The sequence below is a fragment of the Boleophthalmus pectinirostris genome, unplaced genomic scaffold (genome assembly GCF_026225935.1).
Source record: "Boleophthalmus pectinirostris isolate CB_2022bp ecotype Guang Dong unplaced genomic scaffold, ASM2622593v1 HiC_scaffold_18, whole genome shotgun sequence".
NCBI lineage: Eukaryota > Metazoa > Chordata > Actinopteri > Gobiiformes > Gobiidae > Boleophthalmus > Boleophthalmus pectinirostris.
In genome coordinates this window covers 33,467,435-33,489,157 of record NW_026571133.1, presented here as the reverse complement: position 1 = coordinate 33,489,157, position 21,723 = coordinate 33,467,435, and the positions used below count along the sequence as shown (strand labels likewise).

Sequence of the window (21,723 nt, the reverse complement as noted above, 5' to 3'; positions counted from 1 at the left end):
CATGCATGGATAACATCTAGAACCTCTTTAATTCTGTGTTTGATGAGGAAACAATGCTATAACATGATAGCCTGATTCATCAGCCGGTTTCACTTTGTGGAAACCATCTGACCTCACATTGTTAGAATTCGTTCGCTCGATGGTTGGTGGATACTTTTTTTCATTTAGCCACATTTGGTTGTGATGTATGTAATGCACCGCTAATGGAGCTAACTGGTGTATTAAGCTTTTTCCCAAATCCTGTAGGAAAAAGGGCAATAACGTCTTTCCCCTTGATGAAATTCACTGAACATTCTCTTTGTTCCAGCTTTAAATCCTTGATCTAGGGAATTGTTGACAACACAGAATGTATGGCTCTTCACTGATTGGCTGGTGCCCAAATTCGCACTTCTGGGATTTTTGCAAACCGGGTAGTGTTTTCTGATTCCTGACCAAGTCGCTGGAGAGAAATGAAATTGAGTGGAGGCACTAGGTGGCGCCAGCATGGCTAATAACATGATAGAAAGCTCAACAAATAGACTTTACACAATACCCCCAAAATACTGGTGAAGTGTACAATTGTAAGCCTAATGTATTCATGTTTTAACTCCAAAAGACGAGGCAAAATTCTAATAATATAATATTAATTTAGAACAAATGTATTCATCTAATTAAAGATTGGAACTTTATTCACTTTTTCAGATTTATTTTGTATGTCCCAAATGTGTAGTTTTGATAATTATTACACAATTTTAAAACAATACATGATAAGAAACGTGATACATTTACTTATTCACCTGATGTACTAATCAGTAATTTATGCATTTACAGAAACAATCATTTCATTATGTTTTTATTTAAATAAGGCAACGAGCTGGTTCCACTTCTCTTCATTTATTAAGATATTTATTTAAAGAAGGAAGGTGGAAACTAACAGCTCCTCATTGATCTTCCTGAAAGACCTATAGTGACTCCTGCTTGACCTCTGCACTGCACTGGACACTGCATCAGTCCATCTTAATTGGCCATCACAGAGTTTAGGAGTTTACATATGCACTCTCTAATTGACTCATGTTTAATCAGAGAATCTCAGACGCACGGCCCTGTCAGAGGCTCTGGGCAGTGTCTGAGTTCTTGTTAGCTTGGTTTAGATTAAAATGTATGGACTTTAGATAGGGCTGAGTGATACAGCAATTTAAAAGCTGTGATGACCTGCTGATATGGAGAGATGGTGTACAGTGATTGTGATTGAGTGTACTTATACACATTTGGAGACCTAAAGATTTCTAATTAGCATCTTTGACATGTCTTTGCCTGACCTTGAACAGCAAGATGGATTCTCACAAAGTTCACAAACCCACGAGAATCCACCTTGAGAATTCACCCAGCAGCGGGCGGACCAATCACAGAGCAGCACTGAAGTTTGTGCTTAAGGCAAAGATAAAGGACTCACCCTCTGATACATGTTTACTACTTTCTACATTTACATTTACATTTACAGCAAAAAATACTAAATTATAGATAAAAACGTACAGGCCAAAACTGTGAACTGAACGCCACAATTTATTATAATTCATATCAAAATCTCATCTCATCTTTATCTCGTGGACCGTAGCACATGTCTTGTTTTGTGTCGTCCCACCTCTAGTACCAAAGGAAAAAAAGTTAAATAACATTACACAATATAACAATTATAACCAAATCCTCAAATTATCCACGTTTTGCTTTGTTGAAAATTCCATATATCTTGTTTCATATATTCCATGTCTTCAGTATGTATATCAAATGTAGAACTTAGTAAACATATAGAAAAAAACTGGTGAGAGGGTGACTCTAAACTTTTGACTTGTGGTGTACGTTAGCCTATTTTACCATCAATATGGACTAGTTTGTTTGTGAAAAATGAGCAGAAGATAAGCTCTTTGTGAATTTATGAACGGGGAAGATGTGTGTGCTTTTCTCTCAACTGGATGTAACAAAATTGCTTTTTCAGATTCTAATTGTCAAATAGAACTCAGTAGTGCTACACACATCAGCCTTGTCTTTGGCTATACTCAAACAAGGTGGGAGCACTTTTGGGGGGGGAATTTGATAAAATCAGAGACCAGGAACCAACATTTCATCTTGAAAGGCAAGTTATAGTAATAACAATAGATCAGAGAACAACTGGCTGAACAGGCGTCTGGTATGTTAATGTCACACATGAACAGTTCTTCAGATAACTATAGCATAAACAACAGAACAAGTTTATCAAACTCTCCATCTCACTTCAAATCACTAAATCCATTGAATTCTTCATCCTCAGTGTCATTTCTGAGCAACTGTGCAACCTCTGGAGGTAGCTGTCATCAGACTCAGCATCAGTTCCAGTTAGAATAATTCCGGCCTTCCTGAATCCCGATGGTTTCAGTTGTCACTGAAGTCCAGGCTTTGTCGATCCAGCTGTGTTCTCCATCCCCGCTTTCCACCTGTCCCCCACAAGTTTCTTGCTCACTCCAAACTTTCTTTCTGCTGCTCGATTACAGTTTCCAGCTGAATATTTCACTACTTCCAGCAAGACAGTGGCGGAGTAATAGGAGTAGCAGATACAGATGCACAAGCCTAGAGTGCTCTCCCGCTGCGTGTGAAAATTTTAATATATATAAGTCGCACCGGAGTATAAGTCGCAGGACCACACAAACCATGAAAAAAAGTACAATACCGATAATGGTGATTGTGTGTGTGACATGCAGACTTAATCAATGACAGTGACGTGTGGAGAAGAAGCAGATCCCTGTATGAAAAGAAATGACTTTAATTGTTATATACTAGTATTTTGATAATCTTGGTTGAGCTCTCAGGTAATAACTTTTCATCTACTTCCTATGCCACTTCCCAGTACGTGCAAGTGAAAACAATTAGACCGTCAAAAAGAGAGAGAGAAAAAAAAAAGTGTTATAAATGTCATAAATGAAAACGTATGGCTCTCTAGAGTGAAATGCCACTGTGAAGCTGTGCAGTTTAAACAGGGAGTTAATGACCCTATTTCTATTATCAAGTGGTTAGATATTACAGCTGTACATGAATAAAACATTATGATCATATTTTCAGATAAATTTAAGCTGTCTGCTGCACACCAAGACTGTACTCTCAAGACAAAAGGAGTACTGAGACTTTACCTTACAAATCCAGAATGATATCGCTCTGTATTCAGTCTTAGAGATGCACTGATCTGATACTGATACTGAAAATGTTGCTCGATCGGATATTGGCTTCCAAATATCAGTTCAGTCATTATCCTGGGTGGACATGTAAATAGTTGTAATAAGACTGTGTTCTAGGGATGAAACAATAACCGAAATATTGTGATATCGTATCATCAAAAGTCTTAAAATAATAATCGTGGGCTCTCACAATATATCGAATCACAAGTTCCTTTACTTAAATGCATGGTTTTATAGTGGTAACAGCTTATAAACATTAGGGAACTACATATCCCATGATTCATTTCAGTGCAGACAACATGAAGATATGTTTTTTACTTAAATTCTTGGGATTAAGACTGAAATAATTCACATCAAAATCTTGTCAAGATATTTTAAAAGCAAAAAAATTTCCCATCCTACAATTATATTAGCCTCACAATAAATATCAAACTGTGAGATGCATATCGTGATAATATCGTACCGTGAGATTTGGATATCGTTACATCCCTACTATGTACTAAGTGATGTTTGACCAGAAAGTTTCATATTTGATTTTTTTATTGTTGTATTTATTCTTGTTCTGCTGTTACTTGAAAGATGCACTGGTATCGGTTGAAACTTATCAGGTAACGGCAGAAACTTAAAACTGTAGTATCAGAATTATCGGAACTGGAAAAGCTGGATCAGTGCATCACAAGTCAGTCTGATGCACACTCCCTCCGTTGTCTCAAGCCAGAACCAAACATGATCAATCTGTGTATCATTCGTTCATTCGTTTTTCAATATAAAACCAAAAATAAGAAAACGAAAAAACTACTGTTGATGTTGAAATGAATAATGGAAGAAACGGATAACGGTCGTTTCACATTTCCGTGACTTAAATTGCAATGCCGGACTGAACCAGGACTAAAACAGGTCTAAACCAGCTCTAAACCAGGTCTAAACCAGGTCTAAACTGGTCTCAGTCCTGGTCTCAGTCCCGGTCTCAGTCCCGGTCTCAGTCCTGATCTTGGTCTCGCTCTCAGTCCTGGTCTGGTCCCGGTCTGGTCCTGGTCTGATCCCGGTCTGGTCCCGATCTGGTCCTGATCTGGTCCCGGTCTAGTCCCAGTCTAGCCCAGATAGCAAAAAGTATTCACGACGGAGGTACCCGGAGATTCTGTTACCGCGGAACAGAGTCCACTTGTACATTGTGGATCCACTGCGCGTAAAAGTCCGGCATCGCAGTTTAAGTCACGGAAACAGGAAGCAGCCATTACCTGCTTTTTCCATTATTGATTTAAACACAAAAAAATCGAAAAATGAAAAAAAAAATCATCGTTATTCATTTTTTTTTTCATTTTGGTTTTGGAGACATTTTCTTATTTTTGGTTTTATATTGAAAAACAAATGAACAAATGATACACAGATTCCGATTCAGATTTGTTTTCTTCAGTGATGCTTTTGAAATGAAAGAGTTCATTGGTCACATATAATTTATAAACAAAATCTAACTTCCCTGACCACAATTCAGTTTACTGCTTCGTTCATGATTCTATAAAAATCAGCAATGTTTTTCAGCCCCCTGTGGTGTCTATTTTTTTTTTTTTTTTGAGTTAGACAAATTACAATGCATAAAAAAAACAGAAAACATACAAGAAAAAAAAAGGAAACTGATAAAAAAAGAAAGAAAGAAAACCAGACATACACCAAGCGATACAAATAATGCATTCAATAAATGAAAGTCAAGAGCCATTTATAAATAATGTAAAAATAAAAGGTATTTGGGGTTCCTATATCTTTATTTATCTTTTCTTCTTTTATTTATTAATTTTCTTCTTTTCTATGACTGTGTACGGCTTTGAAAATGAATTATTATTTGATCAACGACACAACTTATCAAGCATAAACATTCACCACTTCACTAATACCGAACCAAGAACCATACACTAATAGCGGAAAGCCCACAAAAAGAAGACGAAATACTTGAATGAATACCAATAAAGTGATTCAACCTTAAGTAATTGAGGCTCACTTAATTTGCGTAGTATTTTCCAGGAAACCCAGAGAGCTGATAAGTGTTTTGGAGTGGAAAGCATCATACACTCATAAATAAAACCAATAAGAGTGCAGTGTACGGAAGAGCAAAGACCAGGATCGGGTAATGGAAGATAAAAGCCTCCAAGAGGGTGAGGTGTGCATTCAGTTCATTTCAAATACGTATTTTTCGGCATAAAATAGAATCTACACCATTGTTTATCAGTACTTTGGGGAATTCTGTATGATTTATAGGTATTTATGTGTTTTAAAGTCACTCTACTAGATTTTTACTCTTTTTCCACAATTTAGACTACGGTGGTCGGCAAGTGCAAAACAAATTTACATTTCATAAAACACATTTGCAAATGAGTAAACAAATTTATGAAACACTTGTACAAGTGCCGAGACAAATTTATATGTGGCAAAAACACAAATACAAACCCCCGAAACACATTAACAAGAAAGTTCTTGATGGAAAAGGAATGTCCAAAAAAGCGGAAATGACGAATGATGTGGCAGGAAGTGAAAAGCGATTCAACAGAAATAAGAAAGATATGTTTAGACTACAGTAAGGCTCTGACTATAGCTGTGTCCCAATTCAAGGGCTGCAGTCTTTGAAGGCCAGGTCCTTCTTCGGCTGTGAGGCTGCAGTCCTCGATGTAACCTCCACGGACTGCAAAGGCCATGGCAAAATAGGACAGGTGTAGTCCACGGAGTCCATCGCCCAGTAACCGAGACACGCAGATTATGCACAGGGCTCAATAACAAAAATTATGCACGGGTAATCAAACTGTCGGACTTTGAAACCAAGGTATTCTAATAATTCTCATCCAAATCTTATGGCTACAAACTAAACTTTTGCAAAAAATGGCTATATTTCTTGTTAATGTGTTTTGGGGGTTTGTATTTGTGTTTTTGCCACATGTAAATTTATCTCGGTGCTTGTACAAGTGTTTTGTGTTTTGTAAATTTGTTTACTCATTTGCAAATTAGTTTTTTTTTGTTTTCAATATGTAAAAGTGTATTCTAAATGTAATTTTGTTTTCAAACTTGTTAATGTGTGTTGTGAAATGTAAAAGTGTTGTGCACTTGCCAGCCACTTTAGTAAAGTGCTAAAGCTGATGACAACTAGCATGCTAACACACACTTCCTGATTAACGCTTTATAATAAGATGCGTGCAGCACAAAGTAGACATATTTCAACCTCAAAAGAAAAATCTTGCTCAAAATCTGTACATGTTTGAGTAACTCTGCAGTATTAGTTTGTCTACATTTCCAAAACTCAAAAAACTTGTTTCCACCAGTGTCATGATTAGCTACTGCAGAAAGTTCTCTAAATGAGTATGACTGGAATGGTCTTTATAAATTTAAAGCTGTATTATGCAACTTTTTTTTTCTGCTTATTTCTGCAGAGGTGTTATTGCCTTCCCCAAAAGATAGGAGCATTATGAACAAATAATACATACATACTTCCATACATTATTATGATCTTTGGACAGCAAGTTTTCACCAATGCTTCCACCCACACACCTCCTACCTTTGCTCGGGCTCATTAGTATGTCCTCAAGGATCTTTATAACAGGGAAAATATGAGCAGATACATTTTCTTGGACCTTAGAGTCTGGCCTTCACCTATACACAAGGTTTTAAACAAGCCTATTGATTGCTGAATCTTGGTTAAACCTTGTTAAACTTGGATGTAAGGAGTCTGCTGTCTGTGAAATTGGTGTCTGCTGCTTGGAGCTTTAAAACAATCCACACCAGCTCTTCATAGGACATTAGGTATAGGACATAGATTGTAAAATTAGAAAATGTTACAAACTGACTTTAAAATCTCTTGAGAGCACAAAGAAGACTGTATGGGATCTGTCTTTTTTTTCTTTTTCTTTGCCTGATCCAGATCAATACTTAATGAAAATGTAAGTCTGGTCACTGGTGAATCTCCCAGTTCAGATGGGAGTGAATGATTGACAGGTGGATGAAAAAAGGGGAAAAATATCACAGGGGACTGAAAAACACTGTGGATTTCTGCAGGATCAATGAGCAAAGCACTAAACCATCTCTGTTTGTCTGAGGGGAGAGAAATTTGTTTTAAAATGATGGCTAGATGTATCGCTGAAATAAACAAATTTGATTGCACCTTCGTATTTGGAGCCTTGAGGCCCAACGGAAGGATTGGTAACCACATTGCCATCCCTCTGAATAAAAAATATAGAGAGGCGTCATTCTTGTCAGGCAAACTTTATAGAAACTGCATGATCTTTGTGTAGGGATGGGGTTCCTCTGAGCAAGTTTAATCGTAATCGTGTTTTATATATATATATATATATATATATATATATATATATATATATATATATATATATATATATATATATATATATATATATATATATATATATATATATGTGTATTGCAGTTTACTACTGTATGTAACACACTTTGGTCAACACTTTGGTCGACAACACTTTCATCAACAGCACTTTGGTCAACACTTTAGTCAATAACACTTTGGTCAACACTTTAGTCAACAACACTTTGGTCAGCAGCACTTTGGTCAACTCTTTGGCCAACACTTTAGTCAACAACACTTTGGTCAACAATTTAGTCAACAACACTTTGGTCAACAACACTTTGGTCAACACTGTGGTCATCACTTTGGTTAACACTTTAGTCAACAACACTTTGGTCAACAATTTAGTCAACAACACTTTGGTCAACAACACTTTGCTCAACACTTTAGTCAACAACACTTTGGTAAACACTTTGGTCAACAACACTTTTGGTCAACAATAATACATACATACATACTTAAATGTGTTATACAAATAAATTTGGACTTGTAGTTTTGGACTATCACGTCATCTTTCAGCTATGCATCATCGACTAAGATCCTTTTTCTTACCTGGAGAATGAAAGATGGATGCTGCACTGCTGACCCCCTCGGTTAAGACTGCATTTGACCTTTTAATTGGAGCTAAAGAAAATTTTTTATTGATTTGACTTGTTTTGGGTTACACGATCACATAGTGTACAACTTTGAACAGTGTATTTTGAAATGAGATTAGAAAGCAATCCTAATTTTTCTCAAACTAAACCTGTTGTCTTGTTGCATTCCCATCTTTTCACAGGTGCAACGAAGGAAACAACCAGTCTGCATGCTGGAACGCCACAGACTCCTCCTCCCACTGCAACCGGCGCAGGGTCCTCCCAGAGGTGCAGAACGACCTGGAACGGCCATCTTCCCAGGACCTATCCGCCCCCCTGCCCCCCTCCCCTCACCCGCACTCTCTCCCTTTGCTGGAAAAGCACCTGCCCATCGTCACCACCTCCAACGGCCGCTCCGACCTGCTGGGACGCCTGGTGGCCGGGCAGGGGGGCACGTGTCCGGGCATAACCCCGGCGCACTGCAGGGGAATGGGGGAGTGCGGGCAGGGACTTGGGGGCGTGGGTCGGAATCCGCTGGTTCAAGAGCTTTCGGAACTGGAGAGTCAAATTCACATGATAAAACAGCAGCTACAGTCCGCTATGAGAAGAAAACGGGAGTTAGAACAGTACCAAGCTGAACACCAGACTCCTTCCAATCAGCCTACCGTGCACCAGGCCAACCAGTTTGCCTCGTACACCCAGTCGCACCAGCAGACTAATCAACACACAAACACACTACCGGAGTTTTGATGGATATCGTTGTCCGGTGAAACCTGGTTGGATTTCTGTTTTTTTTCCGAACCCTTTTCGGAAAAACCTCCTTCCTGTAAGTTCCATGGCTGAAGTCTGGATCAGGAAGTACTAAAGGGGGCAGGACCCTCCTTCGAAATGAGGTCATAGGGTGGGTCAAGAGATCTCGAAATTTCAGAGAGACAATTCCCAAAATCTGGAATGAGGTCGGATCGGTTCAGAATGGGTGGCAACAAACGCAAATCTTAAAGACGCTGTACCTGATTTTTTATTTTATTTTTTTACCATCTTAAACATGTGAAAGTTTGAAAGATAGTTTAATTTAAATGTTTTGCAGAGGTCCAAAGTTATTCCTCACTTACCTTATGCATTTTGAGCATCGAAATTATTCACCTCAGTAAGTTTACAAGCGCATTTCACAGCTTTCAGAGGACAAACGTGGGGGTTTTGCGGTAATGCGACGACAACCAGCATGCTAAAAGCGCACTTTCTGATTCTCAAACACTTTATAATCAAATGCAGACGGTACGCAACAGTCTCATTTTCTTCTACAATATATCTGTACAGGAGCGATTTTGTTCAACTACAGTACACGGAAATAAAAATCAGGTACAGCCACTTTAACCAAAATGCGTTCCGATGTCTCACTAGCTTAATGCTTTCACTGAATAGCTGTGCAATCCCTCCCCGCTGTTTTCACTCGTTTTCCCATTCAGAATCGTCCCCACCTTCTTTCTTCACCTCTTCCTTTCCTCCATCCAATCTTCCATTCTCTCCCTTGAAGGTGGAGATTTGCTTGCAATGAAGATAAGCGCAACCACAGATATGAGGTCTGGCTGGGGTTTAAGTCTAACGGGCTAATTCACCTGCGTCTAATGTAAATGACCCCAAGTTGAACCCAGCGAGCTATGTGGTTATGTCCCCAGAGTCTTGCTTCAGGCTTCTATCAGCGAAAGAAAAAAAAAAAAGAGTTTAATTTGGCTTTTGATGCCCCAACCTTTGATAACCGATTTCTTAAACTCTGGTCCGATCCAGGGGTCAGTTTAGAGGGCTACTGAGGTAAATGTTAAGGTGTGTACTCATAGTTATGTAACACAGTGGGTTTTTTGTTTCCTTGACGATGCAAACTCTGCATCATTATGGGTCACTGTGTTTAAATGTCCCGCACTTCACAGATAACACTAATGATGTCCTAAAGAATTATTCAAGTGTCAGAGGATGAGATATAGTTTTCATCACGGCTTTTGAGTTCAAGAGTTCAATGATTTCATTTAATTTATATTTTCGGTCATAAAATTGTACGGAAAACGTTTGAATTGCCAAGATGCAATGTAATGTTTGGTTAGTGGGCAATCTCATTCTTTACAGACATCTTTTTCTTCTTTTGAGTATGATAAGGTTATAGAAACAGGTTATAGTTCCTTGATGTGAACTGTTGGAACCAGATCCCATTTTTTAAAAGAAATCAAAGAAACCTTTTTTTTTAAACGTATTATTGTATTGATTTATGCTGAACCAACACAAGAGCAGCATTTTATTTAGATTATGAAGCATTTCAATGGGAAAACACTCTCGCACTCTCGGTTTGAACCACTTCAAATAAATCTTAGCCTTGATCATTTCTCTCTCTGATTAGTTTGTAGATAAAAGTTGTACTCGCACTGGCTTATGTCATAAATTCTGGACTATAAGCTGCTACTTTTTTCTTACACTTTGAACCCTGCGGCTAATATATGGATGGAGTATTTGTTTGGTACATTGTCCATTCATATATACGGTCGATAGTTTGGCAACACAGCGGATACTTGCAGCCTGAGTGCAGAAAGAGTCGCTGTGTGTTCGGTTAACACATGGATCTAGGGTTCACATGAAGTTGCCACACTAGCCAGTGATATTGTCAGCGCACTCAAATAGATTATTGCTGTGTGATAAAATAAGATATGATGCTAAATAAACATTAGTGAGGGGGATACGTCTTACCCATATACATAAATGACGAAAAGAAACAACTCAAACTTCAGTAGCCAGACATCCACTCATACCCGATTTACACAACTAGCCCCGAGAGAGTCTGAAATCTGCTGATCCTATCCTACAAAACACTGACATGATACAGACAGAATAGAGGCTCTTTCTGCAGGAGACACACGCAGTAGAGCGCGGGGAGAGACGGGGGTGATGCGCCGAGGAAGATTCTAGTTTGATTGTGTTTTGAAAAGTTACCCTCCTCATGGAAAATTCACAAAGAAATGCAGATGATGCAGCTTTTAAGTCAACGACAATTGATGTGGCTGTGGAAGAAGGAAATAGAGCTGCTGCACGTGAGCTCGGCATCAATGAGTCAATGGTGAGACGTTGGCGATGGCAGCGTGACGAACTAACTCAGTACCAAAAGACGACAAAAGCTTTCAGAGGCAATAAAAGCAGATGACCTGAACTTGAAAAAGTTCTTGAAGACGTGGACACATGCGACTTATATTCAGGTGTGGCCTATATATGTACAATTTTAAAATTTAGTTAAAATTTTGTTGATGCGGCTTTATATTCAGGTGCGCCCAATAGTCCGGAAAATACGGTAAATACATAGTAATTGAATAAAGTGAACGATCCAAAATATTCTGAACCCATAAAAGTCACATCACTAATCCAAATATGGGTAAAATCTGCATTAAAATAGTTGTACTTGAATGGTACTTTTCTCAGACCATGACGTACATTTCTGGGCTAACGCTATGTCAACAATGGCTGTTAAGTCTCATTGTTGACTCAGCTTGAATCAGATGTGCTTAAAATACACATAATCCAGGAAATGTCTTAAAAGAGGGAAAGTGAAGCTTTTCCAGTAGAAAAAAAACATGCCCAAAAATATGACAAATGACCAACTGTATAAATCTTTTTTTATTCTTTTGAATTTATTTAATTTTATTTTTTTACTTTCAGCACCCAAAACGGAATTTGTAGCATGTTAACAGCTGCTAAGAGCTCACAGCGAGTGTACCAGTACAACTTCTGGGTTTGCCATCAGTTACTATATGGACTTATCTTTCAGTATTTGAAAAATAGAATATAGATCATTTTGGGGGTCAGTATTTTACCAAAGTTTTGGTTATTTTTTCTATAATATGATCAGATTTGAACTCTAGAAGGTTGAATTATAAACTAAAATTATACAAACTTCTTACTTAAATGTTGAAGTGTTTTATACAGCTCAACAATTGTACATTTCGAACAGGGGTGTCAAACTCAAATTCACAGAGGGCCAAAATTAAAAACTGGGACTAAGTCGTGGGCCAAACTAAATATTCATTGAAAAATGTCAACAGCATCTGCCTGTTTCTCTTCTTTCGACAAATGTAATGTTAAACTTTTTGTTAATTAAATAAATGTTTAATAAGTTTTGCTTTAATTAGTTTTGCTTAAACATTGAATCCAGAATAAGCTTAACTTAAAATAATACAATTTTAAATAAATAATGTCTCTATAGCTGTAGCCAGCGGGCCAGTTCTAATACATATTTGATATGATCTCGCGGGCCAAATATAATTATATCGCAGGCCAAATTTGTCCCGCAGGCCTGAGTTTGACATGTCTGGTTTAGAATATGTTTGTGAATAATTTTCGTTTATGGTTTGGTTTAAATTGATCATTTTATGTTTATATTGACTTCAGTCATATATTGCAATTCAAAGTGTGTTATCATGGCAGGCCTATAGTGTTATAATTTGATGCAGAGAATAACCTGATTCTGTCACTCTAGAGCTGCTTTTACAATATACTGTATGGGGGGAAATCATGTCATTCTACTAGAAAAAGAAAATCAGCTACAGCCCCTTTAAAGGACCCATATAATAATGTTTTCTGATCTATGTTAGAAGATTGTTTCCTCATCAAAATCATAATTGGATTTGTGTTTTGTTTGACTCACAAATCCTGCATATTTAGGCTGAATTGTTCTCTCAAACGGAAAACACTCTGCTCCAACTTGTGATGTCAAGTGGTAATACAGGAATTGCTCCACTGTGTTTTTAAACTCCATATTTCTTCACTAGAATCATTTTGATCATTTCAGCCCTGGAATTGTCAATCTCTGCTGAATTAAAGGTAAAAGGTAGCTGTTAACTTGAAAACTGCCGCTTCATGACATCACAAAGTGGAACAGAGCATTTTGAGCTTTGGAGATTTAGACAGACTAACATGTGTGAATAAAACAAAACACTTTAGGTATGTTGTTGATGAGGTATAAACATTCATCCACTAACAAGCTCACAAGAGTCAATTTTGTGTAATAGCTCAACCTTCTGAGTTTCATCAAACATAAAAAAGAAACTTACATCTCGACTTCTTGCACAATTTCTATCAGTTTATTAATGTTCCAATGTCCAGTGGGGAAGTACGTGACCAGTGGGTGCACACACGAGTCCCCTCCCTCAGGCCAGTCCTCGTGGTGGGACCCAGCTGTAGCGTTCCAGGCTCTGTTTTGGTCCATGATCTTATTCGACCCTTGAGGCCCTTCTCCACCAGGCTTGTTCTGCATTGTCATTTGTAACCTTTGAGAAGAACATGGCTCCAAGGATCAGCTGGTCTTAGTTGACTTTTCAGGATAAATCAGAAATAGATTGCAGTACTAGATAGCACTACTGTAGTACATTCAAGACATGAATTTAAGAGAGCCATTTATAAATAAAGTCATGTTTTGTTTTGCTATTTGAATACAGAATTAAGTTAACTGAGCATATCCTGCTTGTTGGTAAATGGTCATGGTCTAACTTGGCCCTGTGGTGTCACCTTCTTGTGTACATGGAGACTGATGAGTACTGTGGAAAGTTTCAAGTAAAGCAATAACACACTCTACCCAAAAAAGTTACATAGTGCACCTTTAAGGGGATTGTTCTATATTATATGAAATTGACTCTTGTGAACTTTTAGCTGTGTTAGAACACTATTATCTCCTCAAAAACATACCTGGACTTGTGTTTTGCTTCATTCACACGTGTTTGAGTAACAGTGCATTATTGGTCTGTCTGCATCTCCAGATTACAAAACGCTCTCTTCCACCTTGTGATGTCATCAAGTGGAAGTTTTAAAGTTAACAGTTTTTTGTTTTTTTTGCCTTAAGTTGTTGTTTAATTATTTGTTTTACCTTTTGTTCAGTAGAAATTGTCACAGAAAGTCAACAACATCTTCTGGTGAAGTGAAGAGCTGTAGGTTCATAGTTTGGCAATTGCAAGCCTGAAATTATCCAAATGATTCTAGTGAAGGTGTATGGAGTTAAAAAAAAAAAAAAACACAGTGGAGTGCTTCCTGTATTACCAAATGATATCACAAGGTACAACAGAGTGTGTCATGGTTCATGTTTTGTAATCGTTGTTTTGGCTTATTTTGGTGTATATTTTTCCTGTCGTGCAGTTTGCCTTTGGTGTTTTATTTTGACATTTGTCCTGTCAGCTTCTAGTTCTGAGTTTTGCTTCCTGTCTGTTGATTTTTTGCCCCACTCTAATGTCTTACACCTGTATCCGTGTTCATATATTGAGGATTTGCGTGTGATGTGGCAGTCATGTGATTTAATATTTTGGCGGCCATACTGGAGGTCAAGATTGGGGTTGAGCCGGATGATGTTATTCAGTTTATAATTAATAATCATGGCTACTTTAAACAGCTCAAACGACATAAAACTGATCGCCAGCTCGTTAGATCAACCGCCATTAGAAAGGTATAAAGCTAAAGTTGTCCTGGGTTGTGGAATAGGTCCCGATCTAATTCCGACAGACCGCTTTTTTAGTTTAATCAACACTCGGTCTGTGTCTAACCTCCAGTATCTGTTTTTTCATGCTAGACCTTCATTCATATGAAATAAGCGAACGTTTTAGTTTGACTTTCACTGGCAATGGGGTGAGCATGAATAATGATGGTACGTAATCTGGTGAAAGTGGGTGATCATTCTTCATACCTTTCAGAAAAAATTCTGTTGGTATCTATCCTTTCATTTACTGTAAATCCCTTCTTTGTTTGTTTGGAGACGGTCCCTCACCAGAAATGAAATGTTGACTGCATAGACAACTGTACTCAGTGGGCTCCCATCCCTCTTTATATGTCCGCTATCCACTTCTGTCTGGGATCTTTATCAGCCAGGATCTGATAGAAAGATACTTTGGCTTCCTTCTTTAGCAGATTGATTGGATGACAGAATATCCAGTAGCAAAACAGATCAGAACCGTTGTCACACACAAATACTACACGTTGGTCCAGACGGATAGTTTGACCTCCAATATGGCGGCATAAACACCAGGTCACGTGGTTTTGTGACATAGACGCAAAACCTTAATACCTTGTGTCCTCCTCTGCCCTTTGTTGGTCCATTGTCTTTGTCAGTATCATGTCTGTTATAGTTTCTATTTTTGGATTTTTGGACTTGGTTTCTTCTGGCTTTTGGTTTTGTTACATTAAACCTCTGAAGTGCAGTCCTGCATTTTGGGACCTGCTTCTAGTCCAAGACAAGAAATCAGCCCAAATATGCAGGGATTGTGTGTTAAACAGTGAATAAAACAAAACCTCAAGTATATTTTTTTGCTGAGGACACAACATTGTAACATAGATCAGAAAACGGTGTAATATGGGCCCTTTAAGCACACATAAGAACATAGCGAGTCCAAATCTGTAAAACAGCAATCGCACAAAAATGTTCGCTTTTTCTTTCATTTCCAATTTTCCGTTTATCTAAAAAGGTTACACGTTTTATCTGTCCCCATTTTCTTTGCAATCTGTTTGTTCCTCCTGCGTTTATATTGTCACCACATGACACCAAAGTGCACTCTGTATTTCATCAAATAAGAAGATTGCCCACTAACCTTATGTTACAAAATCAGATCTTGGAACATGTTTTTTCTTTTTTTCTTTTTTTTTTTTTTCAAGCTGTATTTCCGCTCATGTAATAGAATTCTTTTTTGTGTTGTTTTTCTCTGTTTACTCAAAGCATTGAATGGTATTTCCACACCTGAGTTCATACAGTCGATTGCACTGGAGGAGTCCTTTTGTGAAGCCACTGTTCTTGCACCTGAATTGTTTGGATGTTATTAAAATTTACCTCTCTTGTTTGCCCATGTTCTCTTTCTGAATTCGCCCACACCACCTCCATAACAAGATATTTTGGACAATTACTTCTTTTCTTGCACCCTTTTGTAAGCTTAGTTTCAAAGCCAATGTTGTTCTGTCTCTTTAATTATTTTTCTACAATACAGTGGCTATGAACAAACACAGATACAACTCAAGTCGTAGTAGCAACATTTAAAGGTACACTATGAGATTAAAGCGGGCCTATCATACAAGATCAACTTTTTAGAGCTTTTATCCATGTTATAGTTTCCTCTCGAAGATGTAATTAGTGTGATTCATGCATGGTTGAATAATCTCTTAAACTCGTATTTAAGATGTCATCAAATCCCATTTTCACTGTCACTGGTACAGGACTACTACTCTGTTCCTATTTCTCCAGTTTTATTTTCTTAACCAGTGAAACACAAAGAATTTTGCAGCATTGGTACAAATGGGGAAAAAAAACACAAGGCATTGTTTGGAATTTGAAATTTTGAAATGCATCTTGCATTTGTTCAGTTACAGGTGCTGAAAATATAGCTAAAACTGACTCTCGAATAATATGCATTCTCACTGTGAACGAGGCCGCTTCTCCACAGACCTGAATTTGAACTCGGCCTGATTGCATCTACCAGATAGAAAGTTTTAATGGCATACTAAGGAACATTCCGGCTACCTTTAAATGTTTACTCATCCACGAGTTCAGGAAGGAATGCCTAAAAGCTGCTGTTACCATCCGCCATGTTTGTGCCAGTAGTGCAAAACTCTCAGCGATATATTGGCCAAAACAGTGTTAAAAAGTAAACAAAAGTGTGGCGGAACAACCTGATAAACTGATGGGGTCCCTACTGGTAACTACATCTATCACTCTATAGTGTCAGAATACTTTTGAGTTTAGTATTTAGCATCTGAAAATATCCACTGGCTTATCATAAGGCTCAATGAAAATTCTGTTCTAAAACTATTCTACTGTATCTTCTGGAGAGGCAAAAGTAGGTCACCAAAATCTTTGCAGCATCCTCTGCTATCAATTGCACACATACAATTGCACATAAAAAAGTTTGAGTTTCTCATTTCCTCTCATGTAAACATACTCTATCATGGTTCAAAAACACCTTTTGGTCATAAACACAAACAACACTGCATTGCGTTGGCATTTGGTTTCGGCACTATCCTTCTTGGCTATTGCTAGCGGACAACAATTTAAACTAGGATGACATTTCATATATACAAGTGGTGTGGTCAGTGTACCCAGGTTTAGACGCATGTGGATGTGTCTATCGCTTTAGCCTGAGTTACTGCAGGAGAATCTGGATGTGACAGCGCTGCAATAATACCTGACGGAGCAGAAGACTGTGTTATCAGCAGGGCCTGGGAGGCAGGGCTGAGCTGTCACTGCGCTTTGTGCTCGGGGGGACTTGTTTAGCCATGACACATTCACCAGAGCCAGTGTGCACAGGCAAAAGAAAGAAAAGAGAAATAAAGAAAAGAGACGGGTGAAGCACTGGTTTGAGGATGGAGCTGATGAAGACTATGGGCGCAAAACTGTAAACATGTACAGTTTTGAGGATAACAAAGCAGCAGTAGCTCAGTTGGTAGAGCGTTTGTCCAATGATCTGAACGTCAGTGGTTCAAACCCTGTCTTCCAGCATTCCAGATGAATGTGGTTGTTGTGTCCTTGGGCAAGACACTTGCCGCTGCATAGACAGGTGTGTGAATGGGTGAAGAGTTGCTTGACATAAAGTGATCTGAGTGCCTTAAAGGTGGAAAAGCGCTATATAAAAATGTGACCATTTAACATATAATTTTGTTTTACAATTAAAATATGGCAAATCTTGAGTTTGAAGAATAGGTCCTGTGTAGAAAACATATTTCCCAACAGGGACAATAAAGTGTACCTCTCTTAAATGTGCACCGCGCAAACTGAATAGGTGACACTCCACTGAATTATAATGTAATGTAGTGCTGTAACCTGCTTGTCTCCTTTGTGATAGAGTTAATCTATACTGTTTAATCTATTCTAGACAAAGCAATAACATTTGGAAACATCAGATGGCAGAACCTCCACTAGAAATGTTACGCTGTGCACCTTTAATAATAAGCACTTGATTCATATAATTGCGCCACAGATCACTTTCATGATATCATGCCACCAGAAAAGGCCAAGGTTGAATTGTGGACTCTGGGTTTCCCTATTAGACTAAATAAATGTGTGTTGCTGTGTTGTTTACCCATATTAAGGAACTTTCTGACAGTGTTTCAGTAAAATAAAATTATCTGAAAATGTCAGTAGATATACTCACCTATTTTACAATGTCTTCATTGAAGACTAAGGACATCAACAGCTTGGATGTGTTGTAGATTAAATGAATGGAGCCTTGGTTCATATTCATATTTAGATGTTCATATTCAAATGTAGATGTCCCTGAAATTTTCTGCGTGCCAATTTAGCATCTAATTATGTTGGATAAAAATTTGAAGTGTCTCTGTATAAGGAGTTCACCCATTGCAGTTGTATGGAAAGTGTCAGACTATTATTACATTACAGTAAATGAGATTCTGAGCTAAAGTCTGAGCAGGCTGCCACTATTCAACAACTTTAATTAAACACAACTGCAGTATAACATTGACACTTATGTTACTTTACATGTATAATATAAAAATCAAAGATAATTGGCTGGTTCACCCTACTCCTCTTGTCATGATATGGCTGCAAATAAAATGATCAATCCAAAAATGCATTTTTCATTTTAAATAATGAGAATAAACACACTGCACATTTTGCTACTATTTATTTTGTGGACAAACAGAGAAAAAATATGGAGCATTTCAAATGAAACACTTTGTTTTGTTGTCAAATAAAATTACATTTATAATCACAATGATCATGTTATCTATAAAACATGGTGGCTCTGGTCATGCTGGGTGGCTCCCAAAACAAATGAGTCACAACATCACAATCCACTAGTGGGACAAAGGGGTGTGAGGAGGGAGGTCTGGGGAGCAATGGCTGGACTGTAATGAGGCTAGCCCCATCAGAAGTGTTTTATTTTCATTTACATTTTTTCCACAGGAATTATAATAAAATCAATTGTGAATTAGTTCCAACCATTTGGTGCTAGCTAGCCCCACTGGACCATATCAGACTGTCAAAATCACAATAACAGGAAAGATGAGCTGTGCCCTAAACCTCTGCTTAGATTTCATGAAGTGAGTATTATACAATATTAACTTAAAGTGACAGGGAAATGGAATAGTGTAAACATACAGAGAGAGGTATCAGACAGAACAGTAAAGTACTAACAGTTAAATGTATTACTGTACACAGGGGTCATGTGGCACTGCACGCGCCAGACCCCAGCCTCCATCTTCAAGGATGTCTCACTTTTTCATGTCATTTCCTCCAAAGGGAAGAAACACTGAGACTGATACCAAAACATATCCAAGTTTACAGCAGGCAGACAGGTCCAAACGGATCATACATCATCATCATACAGATTAACAAAAATCTTTACAAAATCTGACCGTATATGGTCATGTAATATACAGAGGAGATAATAAAAAGGATTCTGGTCTTTTTTCTGTACAAATGACAAACATCACACAACAACAACATCAATATATTTACTCATCTTCAGACACAATGTGGTGAGCACCTGACAGGAAGTGAGTCCAAACCAAGTGAGTCAGCTGACAGGAAGTGTGCTGTGTGAAGATGGCTGACGCCTGTGGGTGCCGGCTAAATTCAAACGCACTTCTCATCTAGGAGAGACAGGCAAAGGTCTTCACTTCTAAATGGATTGCTTGTTGCTGTCAATCAAAATGTGAATTAAAACTTTTTGAGCACTTGTTTTCTTTCTCCGTCAAATAACTAACTTAGCACAGGATTGTACACCAGATGCCCTTCCTTGCACAATTCTCCATTTTAAAAGGCTGGAATCTGTGCAATGCGTAGGCTTTTATTTTTTATTTTTTTGGTCCTATGTACAAAATAAATGAACCAATAATCTCCAGTGTAAACACACCACTGCCCATTCATGTTAAACAACACATATTGTGCAAACTTTTTTGAACTTTTAACCATGTTATACTGTTGTCCCCTCATCTGAGACATCAAGACATGCCTGCAGTTGTATTTCTGATTGATTCACACTTGTTTCATCAACCCATAATCCAATGCCGTCTTCTCTGAACACTCAAAAACTCAGTTGTGCCACAGATTAAACTCTGAACTTCTCCTACGCTATTTTTAAGACCATGAACCAGGTGTGGGCAAACTACGGCCCAGGGGCCATATGCGACCCTTTAATCTTTTTAATCTGGTCCGCTGAACTTGAATAATAATCATAATTTTCATAGTTTTAAAAGTCATTTCAATAAATAGTAAATACCGTGGGACTTGAAAGACAGATATTTTGTTTGCTTTGTAATGATTTTCAATTATGGGATATGGGGTTGTTTTCTGCATATCCCATGTTATTTTTTTCTCTTATGAGGTGGATTACCAAAAAACTCCATCCATCTGCTCCTGGTCCGGCTCTTCCGTTACATTTTAAAACCCTTTGTGGCCCACGAGTCAAAAAGTTTGCCCACCCCTGCCATAAACCATCATTCTACAGTCAAATTGTGTTCAGAACAAACTCGTGGTTCTATAAGCACAACATTGACATCAAGAACATTTGTTTAGTTTCCCACTGCAGAGGAAGCACCAGCTAAATGCCTAATGGGAAACAGAGGTGAAGTTTATAAAGTACATTTTCCAAAACCGATATTATTTTAAGACAGAAAATGTGAAGTGATCATGTTTAAAAATTAAATTAATGAATTAAAGCCACAAGAATGCATAATATGTGTTCTTTAAAACAAACTTTGCAATAATAAAGCTTTCACACTACAGACTGTCCTTCCAGCCAGTACAATCGTGTGCAACCCGTAGTCAAGCTGCAGCACTCGCTTACTCATACAAAATGTACAAAACATGTCCTCTAACCACAACACCCACACAGGGAACACAACATGGACTCCGTTTCAAATAGTTTAACCCTTCGGGACTAACCACCTGTGCTTTTAAGTTAACGCAAAATCTTGAGTTGTTTTCTTGGCTGTGTGGCTGTACATAGCGTGAAGAGAAACCATTCGAAAAGACGTCCATGTTTGTAGTTCCCCGGGCAAGTTGAACGTATGCTAGCGGTGATGTGTTTGAGTGTATTAGCCATCGGAATCACGTAGCCCCGCGTCTCTCTCGTGTCATTGGGTCTGGAAGTGCTGTGGAGACGCGAACGTGACCCGGTGCTGCCCCCTTAGTCATGTGACCTCAGTCATGGATGCCGAGTGGTTCTGCGGAGACACAAGCGGACCAAAGGGGTGGAGAGGGAGACGGAACGGAAAGTGCCAAAGGGGTAAAGATGGAGGATAAAGGAAAACGGGGTGAAATCAAAGTCAGTGTTAGCAGACCGTAGTGGTATATTAGAAAAGAGGTGTTGGTTTTAGAGCATGTGTCATCTCTGCAACGAAAACATATTACATTATACAAAAGAAATTTAAATCATAAAAGCACAAGGTAAGGAAAAATACAAATGCGGTGGTGATGGAAGGAAGGACAAAAAATGGAAAAGTGAAGGACAGGATAACAATACCACAAGCAAAAAAAAACAAAACATGCAGGTTAGGGGCAAGAAAGGATGAATGTAGGAAGAAAGGATGGAACAAAGGAAGACAAAAAGAAAAACAGACACACAGTTATATTTAGTACTGTTGTTTGGAAGTTTGGAGGTAA

The 21,723-nt window shown here is 38.2% G+C and overlaps 2 protein-coding genes across 2 annotated transcripts in view; one reads left to right on the top strand and one right to left on the bottom strand.

Annotated features, from left to right (window-relative positions):
• grin3a (glutamate receptor, ionotropic, N-methyl-D-aspartate 3A) overlaps positions 1-8,858 on the top strand; it is a 129,532-nt gene extending 120,674 nt beyond the window's left edge. The window contains exon 10 of the mRNA XM_020931610.2: positions 8,312-8,858. Within this exon, the coding sequence (XP_020787269.2) occupies positions 8,312-8,858 (547 nt within the window). The remainder of the gene's footprint in view (positions 1-8,311) is intronic.
• A 12,240-nt stretch (positions 8,859-21,098) lies between these two features.
• The window catches only part of plppr1 (phospholipid phosphatase related 1), a 73,478-nt gene continuing 72,853 nt past the window's right edge, over positions 21,099-21,723 (bottom strand). Inside the window, 1 exon segment of the mRNA XM_020931622.2 lies at positions 21,099-21,284. Coding sequence (XP_020787281.1) covers positions 21,252-21,284 — 33 coding nt within the window. The 3' untranslated portion in view covers positions 21,099-21,251.